Genomic DNA, 24,916 nt, shown 5'->3' with positions numbered 1-24,916 from the left:
AATAGCATGCTGTATTTGGAGAGCCCCAAAATTGAATTCATTACTCACCTTTTCATATAATTCTACAGCTTTTTCCCAATGGGAACTTTCAGATGATCTAGATAAGGCCTCCAAGTGCATAATTTCAACTTCTCTTCTTGTATTCTGCTCACAAGAATACTTGGGAGATTGCATGAGTTTTTTGGAAACTTTTGCTGATTCCGCAGCATCATTGTAAGAATGGAGCATTATATTCACTCTTGTCAGAAGAATCCAAGCATGCAACAGATCTGCTTTCCTGGAAACAACTAGAAAAACATTCCATTCATTATTCAATGATGAAGTTAACTTAATTTTATCTTTATATACTCAAATATTCTACACTAAATTTTAAACTATCCCAAGATATGAAAGAAAGCATTCCAGCAATGTCAATTTGAGAATAGAATGATTTATCATTGGCATAATTTTTGATATTTTGGTTATGATTTATATATGCATATTTGATTTTATAATTCCTTTTTATTTCTATAAGTTAAATGTGATTTTTTAGTTGTGATCAGTGTTATTTCAATATACGTAATATGTAATAATAACCATTCTCCATTGAAGGAGTCAAAGGCATATTGACCGTAGTTCTGTACAATTCAAAAAAAGTAATTGGTAGCAATGTTATATGAAGTGAATGAGAATGCAGTATTGTCCGATTGTTCTTCATGTGTTCAAGTATCTTAAGCTTTTTATTAGTGTTGATGATGGGAATGCTCTGGGAGTACCGTTTATTGGATGGTATGGAACAATTTGTCTATTTCTTTGATTTCATCCAGTCTTTTAAAGTTAGAGCAATTTAGTGTTTGATTATATCAATTCTCCAATTGGTTGAACACCATGAGTTGATATTGGCTACAATAATTTGTGAATTTTTGATACATTTATCAAGTAATTTAATAGGAGACCAAGAGTTTATCGTCAGTATATTGCAGCGATTTCGTTCACTTTCTGGGTAAATTTCGATACAATATGTATTGTACAGAAAAGGAGATAGCGGTGAACCCAGTGGAGTGTGGCATAAAGTAGTTGGAGCGGTCAATGTTTATTTTTAAGATTAACTTTCTGTTGTGTAGGAAATTTTTAATAAACACAATAAGATATTGTAGGATGTTTGTTTGTGCACTTTGAAAAGCATTCCCTTATCCCAGATGCTGTCAAAATTTTTATTTATGTTCAAAAATACTTCGGTTGCCACTTTTTTATTCGGTTTCGTGTTGGGAATAAAGATAGAAAGTGGGTGAAGTGTTGATTTCCTTCTTTGAAATTCGAATTGAAACCTCGGGATAGCATCATCAAGTTGTTCTTCCAGTATTTTCTTCATCATTTGTTCCCAACCCTGGCAGCAGAGTAAATGGTATTTACCTTTCTACTTTTTGTTCATTTTGTACAAGTTTTTTAGTCTTCTTGTGTTCTTCCTATTTACATTGAAGCATAGAGTAATGAACATAGATAGAGGAAGTACACGCAATTTTTGAATGTTCCCAACATGGTTAGATTACATTGTCAGATTGTGATATATTTTCAAATCCACAATTTTACTATATTGTTATGAATGTATATTATAATGAATGAAATATATTTATTTAAGTGATTACCGATTAAATATGCAAATTTGAATATTTGGAAAAAGATATTTTTCCTAATTGTCAAATTTTTAGTAAGCAGAATATTTATTATTTTCTGTATATTGTTGTAATACCAAAATACAATTAATGATACTAAAAATAGTAGCGATGAACCAGCACTTTATGAAAAATATATGAGGGAATCACGGAAGCTGCGAGTTAGTTCCCATCGAAGTCCCAATCTATCAAAAACCACGTGCATATCTATCTATTTTAAACGTTCACGTTCTGTATTATAGTAATAGTGCCTTTTTGTGGAGTTTATATCAATAAAGTTAAGTTAAGTGCAGTAGAGAATTCTTATTGAGCCATTCTACGAGTTCTGGAGCTACTCTAAAAGTTGCCCTGGTGTCAGAAGAAACCTTTTCAAAAATTCCAATACGTCCAAGAGGAATACGACAATATACCTGCTGAAATCCAAGGTTTGGCAAGTATTGCGCGCCTACTGTCATCGGTTGTTTCATGTCATTTGGCAAGGTTGAAGTTCGTTTTTTGAATTGACCATACACATAGAATGGAATATGGAATTGAGTGGAATATACTGCTCCACAAAAGTTAAGGAAGTTTAAAATTTTTGTGACCGTTTCAAAAGTTGCAGATTCTTGACACCAAATGTTCATTCATGAGAAATAAAATGTTTACAGAGATAGATTTTATGATTCATTTCCATTGTTTGATTTACCTTAGGATTTAGTTTCCTTGAAGTATGTTATAATTTTTTATTTAACATGCTTCTACTTCTAGTGCATCTACTTAATTCTTCTCATCCCTTTGTTTTTAACAGGTATCCTGTTTTAGTTTTGAGAGTGATTTCAATAGATTAAGGACATTTTTTTGCTTCTGTCATTTCAATTCTGTTTTGTAAGACCTACTGTCAGATGAAATAATAGTTTTTCGGCAACCGTCCGGGAAGTGCTCACTTCCCGGACGCTTTTTCTCTGAGAAAGTAGCATTTCCCGGCCTAGTCCGGAAAAGAATCACGTCGTTTGTGTCTTTGTGGATATGTATATTTTTAATAAATGCAGGTGATCATTACCATAGTAACCGAGAAAACTGCTGACAGTTCATATGAAATTAGTTGTCAACAATTTGTATGTTTTTTGATCGCAATCGTAATAAAATATGGAAAGCAGCAGCGATAGTGTTATTCTACACGGTTGCCGAAAAAATATTGTACGCAACACGCCCGAAAATGGTTTTTTTGGACTCACAGACTGGAATTTTGTCTATTCGTCCAAAAAAACCCTATTTTCCGGACTTGTTACGTAAATTACTATTATAGTCAGTTTTTCTGATTATTTCATGCATTCTTGTTGAGATTGCACTTATGTGCAATGTTTCTTGCTGATTGCTTATTTGATTTTGATCTTTGTGAATTGTTGATTTGTATGTTTTCAACAGAAAGTGGAAATTTCCTCAATTCTCTTATTGAATTCTATATGTTCTACTGTTGTTTGTTTTACTATAAAATATTGATAATGTTTGCTGTTGGAAGACTGGGGATTTACTTTCATTTTTCTCTTTATTAGATATGGGATTCCATGGCAGTTTTTTATTACGTCTTTTCTTTGTAGAATGTTATCTCCCTCTGCTCTCCTTTAAAGGTTATACCGAATGCTGGGCCCCTTATCTCAGAGATGGAATAGTCCTCAAAATTGCCAGCCTTTCAATTATATTTTTCTGTATTTGAAATGTCAATAGTTTTTCCGAAACATAATTGTTTATCAAACACATAAGAGATAAATTATTATCAGTAGAGGTAAGAACACGTCTGCAGCTTAACAGCAAATGTCAAAATACATATTAAATCAATTATGTCTATCCTATACTTGTACAAACAACAAAAACCATTTGGCATATCTGGCTATCATTCATCTCATTGGAAAAATATACATATATCAAAAAAATTACCTTTCAGCAGTTTATCCTTAGCCCCACTATGTTCTTCTGCATTTACATCACATATAGCCTTTGTAAAAATTCCCATAACACTTTCAGGCTCTAGAGCAGACAGTTTTTTATGAACCTTATCAATGTTCACATATTCTGAAATAACACATGGCTTGTTTTCCACATAGAGCTCATTATAAAGTTGACAAATCCATTTCATTGTTATTACATCTTCAGGAAACATTTTATACATTTTTATGACATGTGTAAGTAGCTTCTCATATTTTTTCTGTTTGTATAAAACAGTCAAGTATTGAGAATAATAATCTACTGTTGCAGTTTCATTGCTGCTCACCAAGCTACTCAATATATCCTCATACTGAAAATTCAGGTAGATGTGTAAATTCATTATGACAAGAATATAATAAAAATTTACTTACCACTTCGAGAATATCATCAGAGAGTTCATTACTCTGTTTTAAAATAGTTGCAAGGGATGATCTGCTGTTTGTCAAAGCTGATTCTGAATAATTTCCATTCTCAACTTTTTTATAAATAACTTTACATATTTCTTCAACATTGGTATATTTATAAAGGCTACATAGTTTCTCGCAATAATCTATCAGTTTCTTTTCAGTACTGAAATTGAATGAAATTTATGAAAATTATTTTCATTATGTTACAGTATGTCACTTACGTTTCTTTCCCTATTAAAAAGGTATAAATTTTAATGAGCTCTAATCTGGCTTCTGTAGTATCTATTTTCTCAAAGTAGTTAGCTAATCCATTCCAAGCTAATAGATTTTCGGGATTAATTTCAATTGCTCTTCTAAATGCTTTTTCACTTTCTTCTGAAGGATCGGTCTCTTGTATTGAAAGCCCCAAAAAAACAAGAGCTATATAATTGTCTTTGTCTTCATCCAGAACGTCCTATAAATATAAATGAAACAAGATATTTTCCTAATAGTACAATGTATGTATACTTACTCTACATAGTTTAATTGATTTCCTGAAATCCCTGTTTTTTATTGCTTCTCTAGCTTCTTTCAAATGACTTTTGATATCCATTTACTGATATTTAAAATTAAAGTAAGAATATTCAAATAAATTTAAAAATTACGATTGAGGTGATTGAAAGAAAAATAAATTTTATTTTGGTTATATTTACAGTCTAGAGTACACAAGCAATGACATGTGTCTGATGTGTTCCATTATTTTAAATTTTCCATTTATGTTATTGACATTAATATTTCTAAACCTATTTCGAATTCATTTTTCTGTCTTCTTGTTTATGATATTTTTTTATTATGCGGAGTACTTGGCTCGAATACATTTAATAATTATTATTTTAAATCCACTAGAATTAGGACATGTTACTCTGTGCACCTGCCATTTCATAACAAAAAAAGGGGATCCCCGAAATCCGCGAACGCCATTGCAAAGAAAAAGTCACAGATTACGGATAACACCCGTAATCTGTGGAACAAGTACAAGGTGATTCAAAAGTACTTTGACAAACTTCAGGAGGTGATTTTTCACTCATTTAATACATAATTTTACAAATCATCAATATCTACATTGATGTTCCCATAGAATTAATATGTTTCGCAAAAATTAGTATAAAGTAAAAGTAAAGAAAACCTATAATGAGTGTGTCATTTTATAATTTTTTAAAGATTCTTTTTACTTTACTTCTACTGGTAACTTGTATTCCATTGTAGCCTGATTCCTCACATTATTCTTATATGAATTGCCCAAATAAATATATGTCAAGGTATATACAAGGTGTTACAGTTTCATTTTTGTTTTCGTTTTTTTTAATAACTTTCGAAATAGTGACCTCAATTAAACAAAAATTGGTATTACATTAAAAGGTTTTTCAAGGTGTCGAATTCGAACCTGCTATTGATGTTATTATTATTCTCATTCGTTGGGGGGTCACTTATACACTTCTTTCTCTTTTATGGAGATCCATAACTTTTTTAACGGACTTCTATCACATTTTCCAGTACCTAAAATAATCGATTCCTCTATCATATATGTATACGTAAAAAAGCTTCCCTTGTTACAATGTTACATGATATTTTTCATGATTCTCTATTCAGCTGAAATATTTCCGAAACTCCGACAGTTCGGGTTACAAAAGAAATGGGAGCGAAAAAAAAATTGTTTTCATTTTATTTCTTAGATATTATCAATCACTCCTTCCTCAAATTCTTGCTTTAGTCGCTCAGAGTAATAAATATATACAGAGGATTATAGGAAGCATATGTTTTAAGTAAGCATGACATTGCCCCCAACATGCAATTTGGCATGCAACACTCAATTCGCGAGTTTCTCCACAAAGAACGCACTTATGTCCCATAGTGAATCAACGTTTCATATAAACTCAAAATATGGAACTGAAATTGGAATAACAGGCCAATTGAAAAGTCCCTGGTCTACCATAGTGAAACACATATTTTTGGCAAAATTCGATTTTATTATTCAATTCGAAACCCAATTAATGCAATTTTGCCATTGTTTTCATTGATTTGTGACAAGGCGCATTGTCTTGATGAAACAGCACCTTTTTTTTCTTCAAATGGGGCCGTTTCTTAACGATTTCATCCTTTAAACGATCCAATAATGCTTTATATGATAATCGCTGTTGATGGTCTGGCCCTTTTGGAAGTAATCAATGAATATTATAACTTGTGCATCCCAAAATACTGATGTCATAACCTTGCCAGCTGACTATTGTGTTTTTCCTCGCTTTGGATTCGGTTCATCGTATGCAGTCCACTCCGATTATATCGATTGGACTCCGGAGTGAAATGATAAAGCCATGTTTCATCCATTGTCACATATCGACGAAAAAATTCAGGTTATTGCACTTAACCAGCTTTAAACACTGCTCAGAATCATTAACACGTTGTTGCTTTTGATCGATTTTTTACTTACTTCAGCTCATACACCGAATTGAGTGATTCACAACAACCTCTGAGCTTCATTACAAAGTATACCGAAACCGGTCATGCTGATATCCCAATATGCGCACGCGAATGCGAGGTATTTATTACCCAAGTGCAGTATCTAGCAATGTCTGGCATCGAGGCTGAGCCTCAATATGCGCCCGGCTTAATCTGCAATCTGGTCGAACCTGAATATTTTGACAACACAGTAACCAAAATGTCAAAAAAAAAACAAATTTCATTCGGTATTTATTAATTTTACCGATTGTATTGAATTTTTGGGTCCAACATTGAAACACAATGAAATGTAGAGGTTTCCAGAGGTCTTTGTTTGATGAAAGCTGAAATGATTTCAATGAAAACGATAACCTCGATAACTAAATTTATTTATCGAATATCTAAATTGAAAATGAACAATAAAATGAGTTCTGAAAAACATAGCATATTAATGAAAAACCTTAATGCTTCAAGAAAGCCTTTGAAACAGGAAAAAAATCACAAAAATTTCCCAAAATTGGCTACAATTCTGCTCAATTAATTAGACTAGATATTGATTTTCTTATCAGTTATTGATTATTTTTCAATTTATTGAAAGCGTCCTCGATTCTCTGAAGAAGTTGCATTTTATCAATTATCCGGGTCGAGTAAACTTCTGATTTTAAGTAACCCAAACAAAATAATTGATAGGATTCAAGTCGGGGCTCTTTGCACGCCAGTTATGAAGTCCACCCCTAACTATTCAACGAATCGGAAAATTTTCGTTCAAGAAATTGGTCAAAATGGCTTTGAATGAATTGAAGTGCAGTCCCATTGTGTTGCAAATACATGCCTCCGACATCAACAGCTGCATCAAGCAAAAAAGGTAAATTATTTTGAAGGAAATCCAAATAAACTTCTCCAGTTAAAAATGGTGGTAACAGGTACGGAACAACCAATCCATTATTATGAAAATATAAACATCACACCAAAGCATTAAATAAAAACCTGTATTGGGAAAAGGGCCTGTTTTCCTGTTTTGTAGTAAAATAATTTGTTTCGGCGCAGACAGTGATTTTTTAAATTATTAATACTATATCAAGTAAATTGTGCTTCATCGCTGAATAAATATCTCTAAAAAAATCTTTGATTTCGCAATATCCAACTAAAAACTAGTCGAGCGATTTAATCGCCTAAATCTAGCTTCTGCACTTTTCCTATTATTACTAGATTTATTGAGTATTAAAATTGCATGCGAAAGTTCGAGAAGTACCTTTCTCCCTTTAGTTTTTTCTCCTTTATACGAATATTCTTTCAAATTCAATAGAAATTATGATATAAAGGGTGTTTTTTTTTGTTGAACCTTATTAATAAATTTTTCCGGACCTGAAGAAAAAATCAGCTGCTATGTCTATATGAAGTACCTAGTTGTTGCAGAGAATATCATGAAAATGTATAGGGTGATTCGAAAGTTATCGGTAATTGATGAAATTGACAAAATCAATAAAACACTCTGTATCTTGATTATAAAGAGAGATAGACCCTTCAAATATAGGTTATTCTGACTCGCCTCAGTGTCCTCTATGTACCCTTAGCTTCCGCACATTTACTAATGAATCACCTTGTATATCGAGCTGTGGTGGTAATGGTAAATTAATTAATTAATTTAATATATTCATTGCTTCCTATTTAAACAAAATAACAACCGTAAAAATATTTTACATAAATAACAATTAGCTAGAATAACAAACACATATCTCATCCTTCATTCGGTTTTGGATTTTTCCTCTTTTTTTCCAGAGGATATTTGGGGGACCAAGTTTTTCTGTAGCTTGATGAAGGGATGTTCCAGAAGTATGTAGAAATACATTCCAAATAAATATGATAAAATAACATCCAATATCCAGTTGCTGAACTGCAAAATGAACAGTGTTTGTAGAATATAAAGTACTTATGTATTTTCTATTAATTATTGCAAGAATATAAATTTATCACATTTTTTGCATAAAAGAATATATTGAAAGGATAAATAATCAATTAAATCTTTTTTAAATTCAACTGTTTACAAGCTATAAAAGAAAATTCTAAAATGATGTGGAACTTATTTTATTACTGGTGCTGTGAAAATGAAAGAAAATATCATACAGGCACTTTTCAGTTGAATCCATTGGTGTAATCAAAAATTAAATTGAAAAAAGAATATCGAAGACTAGCTACGTACCAAATAAAAATCATCCACTTCTACATATTTGGCCTCAAATACTGCTCGTCCAAAAACCACAAGGAAGTGAGACATATAAATACTGTAAGTGAAATTCCCGAAGAACACCATAGAAGAGTTTTCGAAGAATTTCTTTATGTAACCTGAAATGAAACTACATTAATTAAATTAATCATTAATTTTTATAAATAACTCTTTGTTAATTTGAAAACCTACTGCAGTTATTTCAAATTTCAACGATTTGATTATCTACATATCGTTAGTTTATTTAGACTATTTAGAAAATAATCATAATTAGCATTGTATTCACTATCATCGTACTGTAACACGTTTTTTAATTTCATGATGTTAAGTCATTTTATTTTTTAATTCTACTATATTATTGTTACCATATCATTTTCAATATTTCATACAATTTACTAGAAAAATATGGACATCTAAGGTAATGAAGTAGGAAAAAGGAAATACCATTGTATTCTGTAATCATATCAGAGTCAGAATATTGAAATTATATGGGGGCTGTTGTTGGTAAATTGTTACGTCCAGATATTAGGTGTAGTAAACAGAAATCTATTATTTTTTCCAATTTATGGCTTTAGCTATTTGTATCTCGCGTTGTATAAGTCCGATCTGGTTCTACTAGATGGCATTAGAAATATGAGATTTCGTACTACAAAAGCTTCTGTGACAGTTTTGTGATTAGTTGACACAGTTTAGTTTGAGCGCGCGTCAAAGATGGACACTAGAAAAGAGAAAATATGCTATATTTTACAGTTCTTCTTTGATAAAGGCGAAAATGCAAGCCAGGTGGCTGAAAATGTGAATAGTGTTTATGGTCCTGACACTGTAAAATTCAATCACGAGCACTTTCGGTGTCGTCGATTTCGATGTCAAAGATGCCCCACGCACTTGAAGGCCTATTGTCCAAAATGTCGATAAAATCATGAAAATTATCGTGTCCGATCATCATGTAACACAAAGACTGAATTTCCATCTGCGAATCGCTGCTGAATCGCAACAAAATCAACACAATTTTGAAGCGGTTGGTGACTGGTGATGAAAATTGGATCACTCACAACAACGTCAAGCGAAAACGGTCCTGGTCGAAAAGCCTTTTCATTTTCATTATCGTTTTCATTTAAATTTAAAAAAATTATACAAAGTATCTTATGAAACGTTTGAAAATAAAAAATATTTCAAACTTTATCTGCTAGAATACTGGTATAATATATCTAAAGTAACTTGGAGGAAGCTGACTATTTCAATTATGCAAGGGTTGTTTCCAGAAATTCCTTTGGGGCCAGTAAATTTATTGCCTAACAATACTTTCAAATAAACCCTGGTATTTAGCGAATCGCGGTATTCACTTCAAAGGGACATCTATGGCCAAACGTTTTTGTGGACTAGTTCAAGTGACTTTGGATATACTATACACTACTTCCTATTTATCGCATTGATTTGACTGCCATAAAATTGATAGAAAATATTTATACTGTTACCTCCACTTCCTGTTGCCATACCAAGTATACCAACTGCTATTCCCAAAGAAAAAAGTGGTCTCAAGGTGACTGTCAAAAGTGCTTCTACTGCTCTATTAGATCGCAATTCATAAAGATAACAGGCTAAAATGGGAAATCCGATAAAAGCTCCATAAAACAACAACTTCTTCTCCTGAATAACAGAAAATATATTAATATAAGTAGGTACATATATGTTTTTTCAGTTCATTGAATCATGAAATTCTTATATAAGGCCAGAAAATTAAAAATTCAATGTAGAAAAATTTTTGTTTTGTTTTGTTTAATATTTTTCAACCCGATTGTCATAGGCTTCTGTATGAATTCTCAGTAGCTTAGAGCTTATATGTATACATAAATTCCAAGCAAAAACTTCATAGAGATATTCAAGGGATGCCCTCGAATATTGAAATCTAGTCATTTCAAATGCAATAAAACTTTTGTTGGCATCCATTGAAGAAACAAAATCTTTCAATTGTTTAAAAAATTTTTTTTAATTGTTACTTACAATTTTTTTTATTTCTTCTAATCGATGGGGGTTAGCTCCCCTCTGATTCGAGGAGGAACAACTTCTCCGCTCTTTACATCCCTGTAACTGCAACCCCCTAACGGGGGTGAGTACAAGCCCTTGATTTTGAATAGGGATGAAGGGTGTTGCGATACCTCATTTTGAAGAACTTATCGAGTACTTTCAATAACGAAAATACGGGTACAAAAAAAAGAGTACTTTCTACTAAATACCTTCGAAATGTGTCGGATACGTATAATACTTATTCTCGAAATAAATTCTACATTTCCTCTTTCACTATTTTCACTGTTATTCTGAAGCGAAATTTTAGGGTCAGATAGTGCTCGATATGATCTTCAAAATTAGTTATCTCAATACCCCTCGTATATCCCTATTCAAAATAATAATAATAATAATAATAATAAAGGCCTTTATTTATAGAAATTATGATACAAAAAATGCAACAGAATTGAGGGCGAGATTTAGTTCGCGCTGTCTCAGGTATTATAACTTGAAAATAAAACCTTCTAAAAGTCCCGAGACCTCACGTCTATTCTTCCACCTAACCCTCTGTAATTGAACTAGAAACAAGATAAAAAAAAGAAAGAAAAATATGTTTGAACATAAGCCACTAACTTAAATCGAATGAGCTCACCAATGCAGCAAAACAAGCAAAACTTTGTAGAATATTCACTAGATACAGCCATAGCACAACAAAAAAAAACATAAATTAATAAATTTTCAAGATGTTGAGTTCAAAGGAACATAATATATCAGTTAGTTCGTTAGTTGAAATAATTAAATTGATTTACTATAAATACATTGGGTCATTACGAAAGTTGTTTAATATGTGTAGTTTGAATTTATCTAAAGTTAAGCCCTTGTATACAAATCCCAACCCATTCATAAGATACGGAACTTGATAGGAAAACGATCTAGTAAATAGCGCGGTGAAGTGTTTGGGAACATAAATCGTGTCCTTTGAACGCATATTAACATGGTGCATTTCAGAACGAAACCTGATTTTATTAGCAAGCAACAAAGGTGAATTACGTCTGATTATATTGAAAAATAACGTGAGAGAGTGTAACTGCCTTCTATGTTTCATATTCAGCCAATCAGTACATCTGAGACTGTATGTTACCGGTTCATACCTTCTGATCCCATGAATGAACCTCAAACATGAATTCTGTAAACCCTGGATTCGCTTCTCATCCATAACAGTCAAACAGGGACCATAAACTACATCACAAAAGTTTAGATGAGAAAGAACCAGCGAGTCACAGAGAATTTTCTTATTATTACCGTTCAAGTATTTCCGACACTGATACAGAAGTCTCAAACTCAAATAGGCTTTACTCAAGCACATCGAAATGTGCTTAGAAAATCTTAAATCCGTGTCCATAGTTAAGCCTAGGTTTCTTATATTTTCCTGAAAGTCAACCGTCTCTCCCCCCAACACTATGGTACCGCCGAAATCCCACAAAAACGCTCTTCTATCATTTTTACCACCGAAAAGAAGACATGTTGACTTACTGATGTTCAACTTCAAACAATGTTTTTGTGAAATTTCATGTATTCTACACAAGTCGAAGTTCAGAGCACTTATAGCTTGCTCAGCCTCATCGGGTTTGAAAGAAAATTTCAGCTGGCTGTCATCCGCATAAAAATACAACCTTGCTGAAAGGGAAATAAAAGAAAAACAACAAATATAAATAATGAAAAGCAGAGGTCCAAGAATGGAACCCTGCGGGACCCCAGAAGTCAGGCTCACAAAAGAAGACAACACACCATCAATAAGTACCGCTTGGGATCGAGATCCGATATAACTCTCAACCAGCCTTATGGCCTCCCGAGAAAAACCAATATAATGAAGTATGGCCAACAAGACTTTGTGATTTATTGAGTCAAACGCTTTGGTAAAATCGAGCAAGGTCATGATTGTTAGATTACCCCGATCAGAAGACTCAATGATTTCATCTGTGATGTTAAGTAATGCAGTGCAGCAACTATGTCCAGGTCTGAAACCAGATTGTTCACACGGAATTATATTAAAAGAATCTAAGTGATCCCGTATTTGTGTCTGCATCACCTCTTCAAGTATCTTGGATAACGTTGGAAGCACACTGATAGGACGAATGTCATCAAGGGAAGATGGATGGGGCTTCTTAGGAAGTGGGATTACTAATGCCTTTTTCCAAGAACTCGGAAAAATCGAATGTTTCAGACAAGCATTGATAACATGGGCAATATAGGGCAATATAAAAGGGCAGCAGAGTTGAATTGTGGACACATTAATCCCATAATATCCCACAGCTTTAGTTCTTATCCGATTAATGATTTTAGATACCACAGTTTCGTCTACTTCATTAAAAGTCATCTTCACCATGTTCGGATCCCTCATATTGTCAGAATAAAATGTATGAGTTTCCCTGTCCATGGGTATTTTGGGAATGGAATCAACAAAATGTTGATTGATCTTATGGACATCTTTCAACTTTTCAGGAAGACTTGTCGTACGTGTATTAATTAAATTCAGCGATTTGAGATTAGACCAAAGGTTTTTAGGATTTTTATCGTTCAAAATATGATTATAATATGATTTTTTCTCATTTTTTACTGCCAATGAAACTGTATTACGGAGTTGTTTATAAACTATCCAATCATTTTGATTTTTGAATTTCCTGAAACTTCTGAGAGTTCTATTTCTCAAATTCATCATCTCCCTCAAATTATCAGTATCAGTATCAAGGGGTTGTGCTCCCCCTCGTTATGGGGTTGAAGTTACGGGGATGAGAAAAGCGGAAAAGTTGTTCCCCCTCAAATCAGAAATTGACGGGTCGGAGCAATTTTCCACATATTCATTTTAAAGTCGTGAAATCGAGATGTTAAGTTTTAGTTGAACCACCCTGTATGTTTAATGAAGTGAGTACTTACTATTGTTCCAAAAATATTTTTATTCTTATTGTGCCAATATATAGTGCCAAATATGAAACCTATAATATATGTAATAGCACTTCCATATGGTTTAATATAAGAATATAGAGTTTCTGGATTTGAGATAAACGTCTCTGGAGGTAGTAGTCTGAAAAATGTTTGAAACGATTATACTCAAGTATAATTTTTTTATCTAGAAGGAAAATGGAAAGAAATTTATGAAAACTAAACGCCCAATTTCTAATAATTTTCTCTTTTGCCATCAAGTCTATAAATTCGTTTTGAATTCAAAATCGAAGAAATCGATTACAATAATCATATTAATCATATGCTTCTTCGTCCTTCTCTCGTAAAATCAGCCCCATACTCTACTTTTTTTCGGCTATTATTTGCCTAAAAGTTTTGATATAAGTACGCATGCGAAACGCGCATTTTCATTCGTATAATTTATTTTCTTATCCAAACTGGATTGCATCGAAATCGGATTAGTAAAACGTGAAATACTGAGATCTTGGAAATATCTCTATAGAGCATAAAAAAATTTACTCGAAATTGTTGGAATGTTTCACGATCATACTGTTGTAGTACTACCTTTCATCCTAAACACGAATATGAAAACAGAATGAAAAAAAATGAGGAAAGCACTGACTGAAATCAGGAGAATTTAAGCTCTCGTCATTCATGCTTCAATTGCAGTCTTGGAGACTATCTCCAATTCTTTAAGAGAATTCAGAATATGTTTTTGTTCGTTTTCGTGGTTCGCCATTTAATTTCGTCAAAATAAACGTTGACGCTTGCTTTGGTTTGTCCTGAATTGATATAATTAGCAGGTATTGTGCAGAGAATAATTTCTTATTCCTTTGAAACTATATCCGTGTACGTATACCGCCCAGCCAGACTACACACAAATCATGGAAAGCTGATCATTAAAAAAACATTATTTTAAAGACAACATGTATTAAAAAAAAATGAAGACTATACCCACTAAGGTATCCATTATAGAATCCTTCAAATAAATGAACTTAAAAAGGATTTTATATATATATAAGTCGGTTTAGAACGTCTTTCGACGTTGTCCGACACCTATCTCGTGATTTTCCAAAGTTTAAATACTTCTCTCTCCTCAGCGTTTTTGAGATCCCACCACTTTTCAGGAGGAATCAAGCAATCTCAAACGTTTCTATGTCTGTCCTTTTTTACCAAGAATTTAAGAATGCAAGAATTCAAAATACCTTTTTAAGTCTTTAATTTCAATTTTAGAAGAACCGCATTTTAGCCTTTGACAAGGCTATCCGTATAATATTTTTATATGAAAATTCATAAAAAAATAAATGTTTGTTCGGAAATTTAAATCATGCATATCTCTAATAACTAATGAAATGAAAGAGGTATGCAGAACTATTGAGTATTTTGTCTTACATTCCAACTCACCTTGGACCGAAACGTAATAAGCCACCGAATTCTGTGGTCAATACATAAAACGTTTGCATCAGTGCAGATACTGCGGCAATCAAACCGAAGAAGTAATTCATCGAGATTTTGAATTTTCTGCTGATAAAGAAGAATGCTGAAACTATTGTGTACATCTGAAAGTCAACTGCTAGGTACCACATTCCTGGAGAACACTGAAATTAATGGATTATATTGAGTTATTTTGATTGGAGATTTTGTAACTGATTCACCCTGACTAAGATGTCTGAAAATACTGGTGTGTCCACTAATTCTTCGATTAAATTTTGATTGAGATTATTCCGGCGACTCAAACTCAGGTTTGCACGTACATCCCTCTTCTTCCGTAGATGGCGCTAATTTGTCAATTGTATTCTTAAGTTCTATGGTAAAGCCATATGGTTCACTATTTTAAGGCTCAATTTGAACGAATTGTTGCCATTATGTTTTATAAAGTCACACTATAACTGTAACAGAAATATGACTTGAGCGCCATTAGAAATGATGCGGAAATCAAGTGAAAATATCAATACCATTAAAATCCAAGAAGGCATGTCCCTTAAAAAGGCGCCACATCAATCTTAAGGTTTTTCAAGAGTAATTGAGCACACCAGTCTTATAGACATCTTAGCCTACACCAATGATGATGAAATGTACTATGACATGATCTTAGATCGAGGCAGATCAATTCTTAATCTAGTTCATTAGATCTTTACTAAGAACTATAGATAATTTGACCAATTATACTCACAATTTCATTTTCCTGAACGTTAATGTTCTGCATAAAGAGTAAATTTTTCCACCAAATAGCTCCACATCTCTTTACCTCTGCCCTTGTCATTGAATAAAAATATGGATGACTAATGCAGACAGCTAAAATATCCGAACTATGCAACAGTAGTAGGACTGCTATAGTAGGTAATAACCTGAAACCAAAGCGATGCTTAAAAAAACATTCAGAGATGATAATATTAACCCACTTCACGTATTGAGTGCAATCACTTATTCAATAGGGATCATGAGGATTTTAAATGAATTATCAGTCATTATTGATGACAATATGCAATCGATATTTATTTCAGAGTAATAAACATATAGAGAGCATAGGTTATTTTCAGTAAGCAAATTTTATCCCCAACATGAACTATCAAATTTGACATGAAGCGCGCGGAAATGAAAACATATCAATAATACGATATTTCACTCAATTCGCTAGTTTCTCCACAAAGAACGCACTTCTTATGTCCCTTAGTGAATCAACCTTTCATATTAACTTAAAATATATTCAAATAAATACCTAAATTCAGAAAACAAACTTCAAGCGCGCCAAACGACGTGAAACAACCGATGACACTAGGAGAATAAAAGTTGCCGAAGCTTGGATTTCATCAGGTTGATACAGAAATTAATAAATATTCTGCTTATTATGAAGTCGAAAATTAGGAAAAAAATACCGGATTCCAAATATTCAAATTAGCATATTTAATCGGGAATCACACAAATAAATATATTTCATTTAATATACCTAATATACATTCATAACGATATAGTAAAATTGTGAATTTGAAAATATCACAATCTGACAACGTAATCTAACCATGTTGGGGACAAATAGTGCTATACACTTTCCTATTCTGAGCTGCAATGGAACATTGAAGACCATTGCACTCATAATACGTCTCTAATTAAGACACACAGTATGGAAAAGTACTAAATAGGTTTTTGAGCCGTAACGGAACAATATATTCAAAATTCTGCTTATAATTATCTACTTATTCTTTTAAGCCCACAATATTGTTGTGAGTTGCGAGTAATGAGTCCATAAAGATAAAGATTCAGCTTAATTGTATCGCTCGCAAAAATATGAGATTTTCGTTGACACCAGTTTCGATTTCTCGTTGCTTGAGTGGTAGATAAAGCCGACTTGTTGAAAATAAACGTCGCCAACTGGAATATCTTCCAATACTGGCCATTAACAATCATATACACATAGTTCACCTTAACAATTGCACCAACTTCATTTTCGACTAAGGTCCAATACCACCAGTTGTTGTTGAGCGACATACACGGTTTCGATTCTCTTTATATCTAACTTGCCCCAATAGCTCAAATTTGTCCACCAAATAGAAAAATTGCGATTGTTTCGATGCTTGTATGGCACGTAGCGCTGTATTGTTAAAAATAAACCCTTATTTTTCGCATCAGCAACGCTCCTACAAAGTTTGGTAGTAGCAGGAACTCTAAGAAAACATTGCTGAGTTTCACCCTCCCCCAACAACCCTTTACTGATCGGAAAATATATTTTGTGGGTGATATCTTACATTTTTTCCATCAACAACGCTTCTATGAAGTTTGGTGGTAAAAGGATTTCTAATAAAGGGTTGTTGAGTTGCACCCCCTCTCCACGGCCACGTATCTAAAAACAGTGATTTATCTACAATTTCACCTAACCACTAGAACATTCAATCAATATGTTGATTTCAATATCTTTCATTCAAGCGTTTCAACTTACTCAAAACAAATGAAGAATTGAAGGTTTTGCATATTTTTTGCATCTATAATGCAATAAATGAACTGTGTGAAGCTGGCACCCCCAAATGCGAATTTTGGGATCAAAATTTCAGGATGGTTTGTCCATCGTAGGTCCACGTTTGTCCACCCTTTTTTTCATGTGTCCAGGCACCTTTCGAGAGATATAAGAAAATATATTTTTTCCGTTCATTTTCTGAGCAGCACCCCCAAATTGCAAAAAAGTGTTTAAAATGCCATAAATCTTTTGTCCAGCGTTAGTTCACTTTTGTCCAACCACAGAAACCATCATTCGAAATTTCGGAATAAGTGTGAAGTTGGCAGCCCCGAAAGCGAATTTTGGGATCAATATTTCAGGATCATTTGTCCATCGTAGGTCCTCGTTTGTCCACCCTATAATCTAATTTGTCCACCCCCAAAAACCAAATAAATCGACTATTCGAAATTACGTGAGGTGTGAAGTTGGCACCCCCAAATGCGAATTTTGTGCTCAAAATTCCAGGATCGTTTGTCCATCGTAGGTCCACGTTTCTCCACCCAATAATTTTATTTGTCCACCCCCAGAATTAAAAAAAATCGACTATTCTTAATTACGCGAAGTGTGAAATTGGCACACCCAAATGCGAATTTTGAGCTCAAAATTTCCAGGATCGTTTGTCCATCGTAGGTCCACGTTGGTTCACCTAATAATTTCATTTGTCCATCCCCAGAAACCAAAAAATCGACCATTCGAAATTACGCGAAGTGTGAAGTTGGCACCCCCAAATGCGAATTATGTGCTCAAAATTCCAAGATCGTTTATCCATCGTAGTTTCACGTTTGTCATCCCTATAATTTCATTTGTCCACTCCCAGAAACCAAAAAATCGACCTTTCTAAATTACGCGAAGTGTGAAGTTGGCACACCCAAATGCGAATTTTGAGCTCAAAATTTCCAGGATCGTTTGTCCATCGTTGGTCCACGTTTGTTCACCTAATAATTTCTTTTGTCCACTCCCAGAAACCAAAAAATCGACCATTCGAAATTACGCGAAGTGTGAATTTGGCACCCCCAAATGCGAATTTTGAGCTCAAAATTTCAGGATCGTTTTTCAATCGTAGGTCCACGTTTATCTAACTTTCTTTTCATTTGTCCAGACAACATTCAAAAGATATGGAAAAAGAAGTTCTTTCCTAGCATTATCTGAGCAGGACCCTCAAATTGCGAAAACGTATTAAAAGAGCATATAGATCGTTTGTCCAACGTTAGTCAACTTTTTTCCAGCCAATAATTTCATTTGTCCACCCTCAAAAGGGACTTTCGAAAAAATCTGAGTTTGTCCATCGAAATATTTCGTTTGTCTAGGCCCCATTCCCAAGACGAAAAGAAGAATTGATTTTCAGTCGGAAATAGTGATTGATATTTTTTTACGGAATGAATCGTTTCTCCATTATCCTCGACACTTTGTTGCATTCACAAAACGGATTACAGGGATTTGGACAAAATGCAATGATGTGTCACGGAAAGTGCAATCGGTGGAGGAAAATATTTTTATAAATCGGGTCATCGTCATTTACATGTCGAAATATTCTATTTATTTTTTCAAAAAAAATATCGTAAGGAATGATGCAATGATGTGTAAATAGAAATAATAACCAATGATTTGATTATTTTCTTACCCTTTTCATTAAGTGTAAATCATTCAGAAATCTTTATTTTTGAAATATTTTTGAGCGATAACTATTTTTCATTTCAGTGGAGAATTTTAGTCTGATATTTCAAACATCGATTATTATGATATGATAACCACAATATTACAGATTCCCAAGATTTGATTTTGTTTTCTTATAGTCAGATGGAAAATTTGAATATGGGAATCAAAACGAGATTCCGTCCGAAGAATGCAAGGACAAAACAAATTATTTAAAAATGTACTTACATAACACACTAGGGATCAAAATTAGGGGATCAAAATAAAATTTTCAAAAAATTAAAGAACCACGCATTCTAAACATGTTAAGAAATAAAAAAAAATTTCAAATTTTGCAAATTCGTTTTGAGAATAAACAGCCTTCTTTTATCGTTGTAAAAGTTCTATAGATGAAAATTCGAGACTAATACAAAATTCCGGAAACAAACAGAAAACTATCTGGAATATAATCAGAAAAGAAACTAACACGCGGAAAAAAAAATCACCTGATTCTGAACTCTGTGCTGAGGAACTAAACGAGTATTTCTGTGGTTTAGGAGAAAAGGTTTATAACGGAGTGCTATCAACCGATGGGTCAGCACATGATTATATGCGAAATGTGAGGATAAAAAACAAAGATTCATGTTTTCTTCAGCCTTCAGTAGGCTGAAGAAAACATGAATCTTTGTTTTTTCGCAAGCATCAGGCTTGCGAAATTGAAAACATCATAGGTCAGCTCAAATCTAAAGAGACTCCTGATGTAGACGACTTCTCAACGAGAATATTGAAAGAAGTGAAGAAGCAAATATCCCTCCCTCTCGCAGTTGTTATTAACAAATGTATGGAGCAGGGAGTATTCCCTAAGAAACTGAAGTGTAGTGGTTCCTATCTATAAAGGAGGAAATATAAACCTACCTCAAAATTATAGACCCATATCAATATTGCCATCTTTATCTAAAGTATTTGAGATCATAATAAAGAAAAGATTGGTTGGGTTCTTTGATAAGGACAACATTTTCTCGAAACATCAACATGGTTTCAGGAAGGGAAGATCAGTCATATCGGCAATATGGGAAGTTATTGAGAAGACTACTACTGCTTGGGATAGTCATGAAATAGTTGAATTGATCTGCCTCGACTTCACAAAGGCTTTTAACACCGTCGATCATGACATTTTATTCGAGAAGCTGGAATAATATATGGTGTTAGAGGGATATCACTCGATCTGATATCTTCGTATTTGGCTAACAGAAGGCAACAGGTTGCGTGGATGGATCGAAGGTCGGCTGTCGGAGACATTGGTAAGGGAGTGCCGCAGGGTTCTGTCCTGGGTCCGATATTATTCCTCATTTTCATCAATGATATCATAGATAGTATGGAATGTTATGGGATCACCTTGTATGCTGATGATACCTCTGTGTTGATTAAGGGTTCAAACCCGAAAGAGATTCGTGAGAGGGTGAATTTTGTGTTGAAGAGGATAAAAGAATGGTTTCAGGAAAATAGGTTAAAATTGAACGATTCAAAAACTCAACAAGTTTCGCTTTCACATGCAACTCAACAAGTATCCTCTATAAAGTAACTCGGACTACATATGGAGAGTAAGTTGGGTTGGAAAACCCATATAGATGTCTTAACCCGAAAGTTGTCAGCGGCAGTTTTTTCGATTCTTCTTCTTCCGGTCCCATATACAACTTGTACGTAGGATAAAAATGTGCACTTCAGACGAAATAGCTAGGTTAGCGTATTTCGCTAATTTCCATTCTTTGGCCTCATATGGGATAGTTTTTAGGGGGGAACATCGGAAGCATTTAGAGTTTTTAGGCTGCAAAAGAGGGCAATTAGAACAGTTTGCGGCCTTCAAGCCAGAGACATCTATAGGAGTTCGTTTGTATCAGGGAGGATGAGGATACTTACAATATCAAGCATGTTTATCCTAGTCTGTTTAAAATATGTTCCCAAAATATTGAACAGTTTCCAGGAAATATGAACAGACATGCTTTCAACACAAGAAATAAATCTGCTCTAGAAATACCTTACCATCGACTTACCTCATCCCAAAAGTTCATTGACCATTGGGGCCCTGTTTTTTATAATAAAGTTCAAAATGCTTTCAAGAGGTTAGATGAAAAGCGATTCAGTCTGGAGATGAAAAAGATGCTGTTGAAGACTGCTTTCTATAGTGTGCAGGAATTTTTAGACAGTGATATTTTCACATGATTTCTATTTAATTAAGTCTATAATGTAATTATTGTATTTGTAATGTGTACTTGTTATATACCTTATATGTTGTTATATTCATATGACGTCTTCCTATATCTTTATATAGAGAATAATAAATTATGATTATGATTATGCAATTTCTGAAAAGCGAGTAGATTGATTTCGAAATTTCCTTGGGTATATCAACTTTATTTCGAATTCAATTTGGTTTCTATCATCAAGATCTTGGAATGAAATAACGGAATCGCATTAGAAGTGATAATGACATGTTGAATTGATTTATTTGGAGTCAACAAAAAAAAATAGAAAAAGAAAAAAAAAATTTTTTTTTATTTTCAAAAAATTTGTTTCATGAATTCTGTTATTGTTCTGTTCTGTTATTGATAAAAATGCAGATAAGAAAACTTAAAAATTTAATCTCTTCATTTTGTTGGAGAGTATGAACATTTGAATCGCAAATCGTGATACTTTAATTTTTTGAAAATTCGATCGAATGAAACAGAGAAACCGCTGCATGGATTGAATTGAAATTCTCTGGGATTCTTGTGGTGATATTGAACTGTGAAATGCACACTCAATATTGATGGTTTTTTTTTATATTTTTAATTCAGCGCTTGATTAACCAGAAAGCCTCCAAAAGCCCTTTTTTGATCAACTTCTCAAATTAATGTAGAGAACGAAGAAATTTTTTTTCCGAAAATACCATAGCTACTTCTCGTAGAGAATTCATTCAAGATTTCAAAATATCCCCTAAATTTTCTGTGCAAACATTGATTGGTGAGATATTGATGGTTAAAAACAAAAAGGTCCTTTTCAATTCAAAGTTCGATATTTCAGAGAGAAATGTTCGTATCGAAATTTTGAAAAAAAGGTATTGAAGCTGAATGAACAAGTTATCCCATCCATATAGTGGTTAAGTTGGAAAAATAATTTCTAAGTCTGTGGGCCAAAAATAAAAACTGAAAAAATTTCGCAGAAATTTTAGATACTGTTTTCATTAGGATTGAGCGGTACACGTTGCTTGAAGGTTATAGTTTTATAAACTTCAAGCTTCAAAAAGTTTTTTTTCAAATTGAGATACGACCATTGTTATCGAAAATACAGCCATTTGAAAAACCGCTAAAAATTTCGAATTTTATTTTGATCCTTTAATTTAATCCACTAGTATACTACTAATATTCGGTGGAAAAACGATTTTTTGATTCGTTTCCTTATAAACCATGAAAAATTACATATTTACATATATTGAATAAATTTGAATCTAATATAGACAAACGAGGGTTTTCGATAAAAATCAATCGTTCTTTTCGTCTTGCGAATAGGGCCTAGACATATTACAAATACCTTGATTTTCTCCAATACTTTTTGATCCTCACTTCTTCGAAAAATTTTCATGATTGATTATTACAGTTTTGTAGGTGAAGAAACGCTTATAAATGGCTAAATATAATTATTAGTCTTAAGGTAGAAAAACGGCCTTTGCTTTTTGAAACACGTTTTCGCAATCTGGGGGTCGTAATCAAAAAGTACTCGGAAAGAACTTTTTTTCCATATCTTTTGAAGACAAATGAAAAAAAAACGTGGACCTACGATTGACAAACTATCCTGGAATTTTGACCTTAAAATTCGTGTTTGGGGGTGCCAACTTCACTTTTCCCGTAATTTCGAATGGTAGCTTATTTTGGTTTCTGGGGGTGGACAAACTAGGATCTACGATGGTCAAACGATCCTGAAATTTTAAGCTCAAAATTCGCATTTGGGGGAGCTAGCTAAATGAACCATATTATAACTGCACTACTACTCACCTCAAATATCTATTCAACCACAATAAAAGTAAATCCTTCCAGCTGAAATCTCCATTATTTTCAACTATTTTGTTGAGTTGTACAGAGAGAAGCCAAGAAGATATGATGAAGTATACTTGAACAATAAGTCCGAAAGAGCCGTAGAAAACTGACATTAGCAAATTATTGGGAGCCTAAAAATTAAAGTAATCATTTAGGATATTATCATGAAATGAATAACCGACTTTAAGTAACAGAAAAATTCAAATCAACGATAAACTATATGCAACATCGAAATACCTAGTATTATCAATATATTAGCTGAAGAAAAACCTCTCGATCACTTTATCATTTCGTCCCTATGAAAGTATTCTGTGATGCTGGTTCGGTCAGTCGCTAAACGTGATAAATTTCAGGGTATGTTTGGATCTCAAATGCTGCGATTAAGAGGGATTACCACCACGTGACTGCTCAGTTCAAAACGAAATTATAGATTTTTCCTCCTACAACCACCTATTTTTATGGGGTTTTTACAATTTCTTTAAACAATAATCTACATTGTAGAATGAAAATATTTTCAATTTACGAATAAAAAAAATTGTGGTGACTTTTCGTTTTTAAAAAAATAATTGACGATATGTTCAATGTACATACAAAGCACTGTTATATTTTTTTAATAAAAATCACAAAAAAAATCATTACAAAAGAGGTAAAACTTCAATTTTGTAAAAAAAAATAATCGACCGTCGTACAGTGATGCCCTCTACTTATATGCTTCCTAAAGAGAAAGAAGATAAAGTAAGATAAAGTACCTACAACTTCATGCACCATACAAAGTTTGTTCATAGCAGGAGCGCCAGAGGGGAATGCGGGAATGGGTACCTAATGTTTGACTGATACGCGGAAAGCCACGTGGTGGTAATCCCTCTCAAGTTCGGGGCAAAATCTGACATGAGGTTTTCTAAATACGGCCGTTTGAAATTTTGCGTTCCTGATAATTTCAAAACTACAGGTTAGAACAAGATGAAATTTTGCCTTCAGATGTAAAACGATCATGTCGAGCTTCACGCAAAATCTTATGTTGATCGAGTCACCAGAATCATAGAAAATTCATTCTTTCCAAATAAAGACTAATAATGCTATAGGATGACACATCGTTTGTGAGTTTTCACCTGCTTTTGTTATCATGAAAATTTGAATCGCTCAGGTCAATTTTGACGTTCAAATAAGTAGGTATTGAATATCGTATAATATATAAAACATTTTAATTCTTTCTTTCAGTCAGCTGTTGGAATCTTTGTCGTTATTTCGAATAAAAAGACTATTGTTTCTTAAATCGCCATATTTCTCTCTAGTTCACATAAATACAGGGAGATACACCGCAATGGCCCATTAGACATCAACTAATTATAATTTTGTGCTGAAAATTAGTATGTTGCAGTTTGAGACAATGATCGTTCTCCCCAAAATATTTCCAGATTTCTTCAACTTCCAGTTTTATCGGAAATAGACTACTACTATTTCAAATGACACAGCCAGTATATTATTGCATCATAAGATACCTTTTTTTATGACAATTCCAGCAATATTTGATACTTTGGGTG

The 24,916-nt window shown here is 33.2% G+C and overlaps 2 protein-coding genes across 2 annotated transcripts in view; both read right to left on the bottom strand.

The window, feature by feature from the left end:
• The window catches only part of LOC123682693 (tetratricopeptide repeat protein 37), a 28,242-nt gene extending 23,500 nt beyond the window's left edge, over positions 1-4,742 (bottom strand). Inside the window, exons 1-5 of the mRNA XM_045621460.1 lie at positions 4,533-4,742; positions 4,243-4,475; positions 3,986-4,184; positions 3,567-3,924; positions 49-287 (exon numbers count right to left, since the gene is read on the bottom strand). Coding sequence (XP_045477416.1) covers positions 49-287; positions 3,567-3,924; positions 3,986-4,184; positions 4,243-4,475; positions 4,533-4,613 — 1,110 coding nt within the window. The 5' untranslated portion in view covers positions 4,614-4,742. The remainder of the gene's footprint in view (positions 1-48; positions 288-3,566; positions 3,925-3,985; positions 4,185-4,242; positions 4,476-4,532) is intronic.
• Positions 4,743-8,136: 3,394 nt separating this feature from the next.
• LOC123686676 (nose resistant to fluoxetine protein 6-like) overlaps positions 8,137-24,916 on the bottom strand; it is a 37,601-nt gene continuing 20,821 nt past the window's right edge. The window contains exons 6-12 of the mRNA XM_045626893.1: positions 23,334-23,506; positions 15,859-16,033; positions 15,090-15,283; positions 13,659-13,806; positions 10,196-10,367; positions 8,697-8,839; positions 8,137-8,390 (exon numbers count right to left, since the gene is read on the bottom strand). Coding sequence (XP_045482849.1) covers positions 8,241-8,390; positions 8,697-8,839; positions 10,196-10,367; positions 13,659-13,806; positions 15,090-15,283; positions 15,859-16,033; positions 23,334-23,506 — 1,155 coding nt within the window. The 3' untranslated portion in view covers positions 8,137-8,240. The remainder of the gene's footprint in view (positions 8,391-8,696; positions 8,840-10,195; positions 10,368-13,658; positions 13,807-15,089; positions 15,284-15,858; positions 16,034-23,333; positions 23,507-24,916) is intronic.

Source organism: Harmonia axyridis, chromosome 1 (assembly GCF_914767665.1).
Source record: "Harmonia axyridis chromosome 1, icHarAxyr1.1, whole genome shotgun sequence".
Classification (NCBI taxonomy): domain Eukaryota; kingdom Metazoa; phylum Arthropoda; class Insecta; order Coleoptera; family Coccinellidae; genus Harmonia; species Harmonia axyridis.
The sequence above is the reverse complement of the archived record's forward strand: the minus strand, read 5'-3'. Positions and strand labels throughout refer to the sequence as shown.